Source organism: Chiloscyllium plagiosum, chromosome 9 (genome assembly GCF_004010195.1).
Source record: "Chiloscyllium plagiosum isolate BGI_BamShark_2017 chromosome 9, ASM401019v2, whole genome shotgun sequence".
NCBI classification, from domain to species: Eukaryota; Metazoa; Chordata; class Chondrichthyes; order Orectolobiformes; family Hemiscylliidae; genus Chiloscyllium; species Chiloscyllium plagiosum.
The window spans coordinates 27,649,070-27,654,556 of record NC_057718.1 but is presented as its reverse complement, the minus strand read 5'-3'; the positions used below and the strand labels follow the sequence as shown (position 1 = coordinate 27,654,556).

Genomic DNA, 5,487 nt, shown 5'->3' with positions numbered 1-5,487 from the left:
CTAGCAAACCTCCCACCAAGGGTACTGGTGCCCCTCAGGTTCAGGTGTAGACCATCCTGTTTATAGAGGTCCCACCTTCCCCAGAAAGAACCCCAGTTATCCAAATACCGGAATCCCTCCCTCCTGCACCATCCCTGTAGCCACGCATTTAACTGTTCTCTCTCCCTATTCCTCGACTCTCTATCACGTGGCACGGGTAACAAAGCAGAGACAATAACTCTGTTCGTTCTAACTCTGAGCTTCCAACCTAGCTCCCTGAAAGCCTGCCTACATCCTCCGCCTTCCTCTTACCTATGTCATTGGTGCCAATGTGGACCACGACTTTGGGCTGCTCCCCCTCCTGTACTCCACACTCTGGCCAATAAAGGAAAGCATACCAAACGCCGCCTTCACTATCCTATCTACCTGCAACTCCACTTTCAAGGAGCTATGCACCTGCACTCCAAGGTCTCTTTGTTCAGCAACACTCCCTAGGACCTTACCATGAAGTGTAAGATTTGCTTTCCCAAAATGCAGCACCTTGCATTTATCTGAATTAAACTCCATATGCCACTTCTCACCTATTTTACTAAGCAGCCTCCTGTGCAGCACCTTATCAGAAGCCTTCTGGAAATCCAATTGAGCATGCCCACTGGCTCTCTTCTGTCCAGCTTGCCCGTTACCTTCTCAAAGAATTCTCGCTGATTTGTCAGGCATGACCACCCATTGACAAAGCCCTGCTGACTTAGCCCTATTTTACCCACTCACCTCCAAGTACTCCACAATCTCATCCTTATTAAGGACTTAGCAATGACTGAAATTATGCTAGCTGGCCTGTATTTTCTGTTCTTTTGCCTTCCTCTCTCCTTAAAATAGCGGTGTTACATTAGCCATTTTTCAGTGCTTTGCGACTCTCCCTGACTCCAGTGGTTCCTAAAAGATCATTTCAAGCAGCCCCACTGTGAAATCCATCAATCCACAATCTCTTCTGCTATCTTCTTCAGATCCCTGGACTGTGGTGCATCTGGGCAGGGTGATTTATACACCTTCAGTCCTTTCTGCTTGCCTAGCACCACCTCCTTAATGATGGCCACTAGACTCACCTCTGACTTTGATGGTTCTGGCATGCTACTCGTGTCTTCCACCATGAAGACTGATGCAAAGTATCTATTCAGTGTGTCTACGTTTTCTTTTTTGCACACTATTGCTGCTACTACTACACCCTAATTTTCCATTGGTCCAGTGTCCACTCTTGCCTCTCTTGCAATTCCTTATATTAACAGCAAGCTTACCCTTCTATTTTATCTTCAGGCACTGCCACCAGTTCTGCCCCTCACCTGGTGTTTTAAGTTGTCCTCTGCTGGTTTTTAAAGGCTTCCAAATCCTGTGGCTTCCCACTAATTTTAACCATATTGTAGGCTTTTTCTTTTGTTTTTGTGCTGTTCTGACCTCCCTCGTCCGTCATGGTTGCCTCTTCCTCCTCTTGGTACATTGTTTCTTCCTTGGGATGAATTTCTGCTGTGCCTCCTGAATTACCCCTAGAAACTGCTGCCATTGCTGCTCCACCATCTTCCTTGCTAGACTCCCCTTCCAATCAACTCTGATCTGTTCTTCCCAAATTTCTTAGTAGTTGCCTTTACTCCATTATAATATTGTTATATCTGATTAAAGCTGTTCCCTCTCCAACTGCAGGGTGAATTCTATCATAAGGTAGTCACTGCCCCTTAGGGCTTCCTCCATCTTAAGCTCCCTAATTAAGCCTTCCTTATTACATATAACCACATCCAGAATTGCCTGTTTCCTAGTGGGCTCTACCACAAGCTCCTCCAAAAAAAGGCATTGCACAAATTCCTTTCGTTGGGATACACTATAACATGGATTTCCCAGTCCACCTGCTTATTAAAGTCTCCCATGATTATTATAATACTGCCTTTCTCGCATGCCTTTTCTGTTTCCTGATTTATTTTCTGTTCCATACCACTGCTCGGAAGCCTGCATATAATTCCCATAAGGCATTTTCTCCCTTTGCAATTTTATCAACTCTACCCAAACAGATTCTGTGCCTTCTAACTCTCATCACTTCTTGCAATCGATTTTCATTTCAGTTCTTACTAACAAGGCAACCCACTCCATCTACCTGTCCTTTCTCTGGAGTGGGTATCTTTGGATAATCAGTTCCTATACCTGATCCGCTTGTAGCCATGTCTTTGTGATACCCACAACATCATGCTTGCCAATTTCAATCCACGCTTTTTGTCCTCTTATTTGCTACACCTGAAGTTTGATTCCGAAACCTTTCCATACTCTATCCTATTACTTGTTCTGGAAACTTCCATAACCTTGCCTGAACCTCACTTGACCTAGCCAAATGTTCTCTTTCCCTGTTGAACTTTCCAGTATTCTGATGTGATTATGAAGACTGCAATTATTTTACTTTTACTTAGGAACAGGGGAAGGCTATTCAGTCCTTCAAGCCTGTTCTATCATTCAAGGGGATCTTGGCTGATCTTTGGCCTAATTCTGTATACTTGTCTTTGGCCCATATCTCTTAATATCTTTGCTTAACCAAAAATAAAATCTAAGGCCTAAAATTAACAACTTAACCTAATCTTTGGTCCTGTGGAGCGTCACAATGTTTCACAGCATTCTAAGTGGTACACTTAACTTGATATTATTTCTCTTATTTCAGTTTTCTGAATACCTACATGAAAATGCCTCTTATGTCCGTCCACTGGAGGAAGGAATGTTGAACCTATTTGAGAGCATTACTGAAGAAACTGTTACTACACTGGTACGTTTGCTAAAGTTGGTTTAAATGTAGTTTCTACAATATATTTCAGCATTCATGTGATGTGCACATCAGGGAAAGTCTTTCTCTTCTCTTTCAGGAAACTACTGTGAAGCTTAAACCATTTTCAGATGTCTTTACTACCTATGTTTACTTCCTAAAGAAAATTCTACCATACCAACTAAAGAGGTAAATTGTGTTTGCCATTGTAACAATGTGACAGTGAACATTTTTTAAATTAACAATGAATGGAGAAACTCAGCAAAGCTCAGTTTTAAACTTTATACTCTTGACTTTCCAAAATGTATCTCAACTGAGTTTTGCTTTCATTATCAATGTGCACACATAAGGCATCCGAAAGCTAGATTTAGAGTCTTGGAGAAGGTCATCAAGGCTGCTGCCTTGAAGTGCTGCAGTCTATGTAGGTTAGAAACTCCATCCTCCAATCCTACATTTGTTGTTTGATGGTATTGATGGGCTGTCACCACCCTGCCACCCCCCACCAACACTGTTCTTGATCTGCCTCTCTGCAATGGTTCACTTCACCACGAACTTGCTGCCCACTAGCGTGGAACTAACTTACAGAATCTATGGGAAACTATTCATCTCCACTGCCTTCAAGCCAAAATCTCACCAACCAGTGTCATCGATCTGCAGTATGTGAATGACGCTTGCGTATGCGCAATTTGAGGATGTACTCCGGACCTTCCTGTCGGCCAAAACAATTATTGATGAAGAGATCCAGCATCGCCTCCAGTGTGCTAGTGCATCCTTCATCTGCTTGAGGGAAAGGGTGTTTGAGAACAACAACGTCAGACCTGACGCCAAGATAATGCTTTTCAGAACTGAGGTGATTCCTACCCTCCCATGTGGCTCTGAGACATGGACTATCCACAGCAGGCATCTCGAGGAGCAGGTGCAGTACTGCCAACACTGCCTGCATAAGATATTCTCAAACTCCATGAAGAAAGGCACACCAACGCCAGGCTAACGTCCTCAACCAGGCTAACATTCCCAGCATCGAGGCACTGACCACCCTTGATCAGCTACGATGGGCTGAGCATGTCATCTGCATGACCGAAGTGAGACTCCCAAGCAGGTATTGTAGTCACTTCTTTTTTGAAACAGCAGATGAGCTCCTGGTGGACAGAGGAAGCACTTCAGTGATACCCTCAAAGCCTCACTGGCAAATTGCCGCATTCCCACACTCACCTGGAAACACTGGCCCAATACTGTCCAGAGTGAGGAGGAGCATCTGGGATGGCATCCAGCACCTTGAGATTTGCCGGTTGGGGGAAGAAAAATGGAAACGGGCGAAAACAGCAAAAGGAGCGCACTGCCACAACAGTGTCCCACCCACCCCTTCCCATGACCACCAAGTGTAACACTGCCTGTGGTAGCCGCATCGATTGTACAATCACCCACTACTCTTCCTGAGAGTGAAGAACAGTCATCCTTGTCTGCGAGGGATCACCAATGATGACGTGCTAACTAGAATTTGTTTCAAACAGATCTAGCAAAACTGGGAATTTGTGAGTCGCTGTGCGCCATTAGCAGTATCAGAACTGTCATCATCCATTTTGATTCATTCCATATGAAATCAAGACTAATTTAAAGTACTGGGTAATGCAAAAGCTTTAGGGCTGGTAATACTTGAATATAGAACTTAAGTACCTTTTGGTACTAGCAATAGTGCTTCATGGGCTGGCAGGACAGACCTACGAAGAGGGGACAAAAAGGACAATGATTAACCACGATCCTACTGAATGGTGGACCATGTTTGAGGGGTTGAATGACCTTTTCCTGCTCATATTTTCTATGTTCTATGTTTATTGGTCTTATAGCATGAGGATTTAAGTACAGGTGCAGGGTTATCTTGTTGCAACTGTATCAGGCCATGGTGGGAGCACTCCTGGAGTATTGTGTGCAATTTTGATCTATCGGAGTAAGCATGTTCTGGATATCAGGGAATGCAATGACGATTTACCTGGCTGATTCCTGGAATGGCAGGATTTTCATATGAAGAGAGATTGGGTTGAATAGAACTATATTCGCGAGAGTTTATGAGAATCATAGAAATAGAGTCATAGAGATGTACAGCATGGAAACAACAGACCCTTCGGTCCAACCCATCCATGCCGACCAGATATCCCAACCCAATCTCGTCCCACCTGCCAGCACCCGGCCCATATCCCTCCAAACCCTTCCTATTCATATACCCATCCAAATGCCTCTTAAATGTTGCAATTGTACCAGCCTCAACCACATCCTCTGGCAACTCATTCCACACACGTACCACCCTCTGCGTGAAAACGTTGTTCCTTAGGTCTCTCTTATATCTTTCCCCTCTCACCCTAAACCTATGCCCTCTAGTTCTGGACCCCCCGACCCCAGGGAAAAGACTTTGTCTATTTATCCTAGCCATGCACCTCATAATTTTGTAGACCTCTATAAGGTCACCCCTCAGCCTCCGACACTCCAGGGAAAACATTTCCAGCCTGTTCCGCCTCTCCCTATAGCTCAGATCCTCCAACCCTGGCAGCATCCTTGTAAATCTTTTCTGAACCCTTTCACGTTTCACAACATCTTTCTGATAGGAAGGAGACCAGAACTGCACACAATATGCCAACAGTGGCCTAACCAATTTCCTGTACAGCCATAACATGACCTCCCAACTCCTGTACTCAATACTCTGACCAATAAAGGAAAGCATACCAAAC

The 5,487-nt window shown here is 44.4% G+C and overlaps 1 protein-coding gene across 2 annotated transcripts in view; it reads left to right on the top strand.

The window, feature by feature from the left end:
- ppp1r21 (protein phosphatase 1, regulatory subunit 21) overlaps positions 1-5,487 on the top strand; it is a 103,970-nt gene that overhangs the window by 40,201 nt on the left and 58,282 nt on the right. For both annotated transcript variants that reach the window (XM_043695616.1, XM_043695615.1), the window contains exons 10-11: positions 2,669-2,770; positions 2,868-2,956. In XM_043695616.1, the coding sequence (XP_043551551.1) occupies positions 2,669-2,770; positions 2,868-2,956 (191 nt within the window). The remainder of the gene's footprint in view (positions 1-2,668; positions 2,771-2,867; positions 2,957-5,487) is intronic.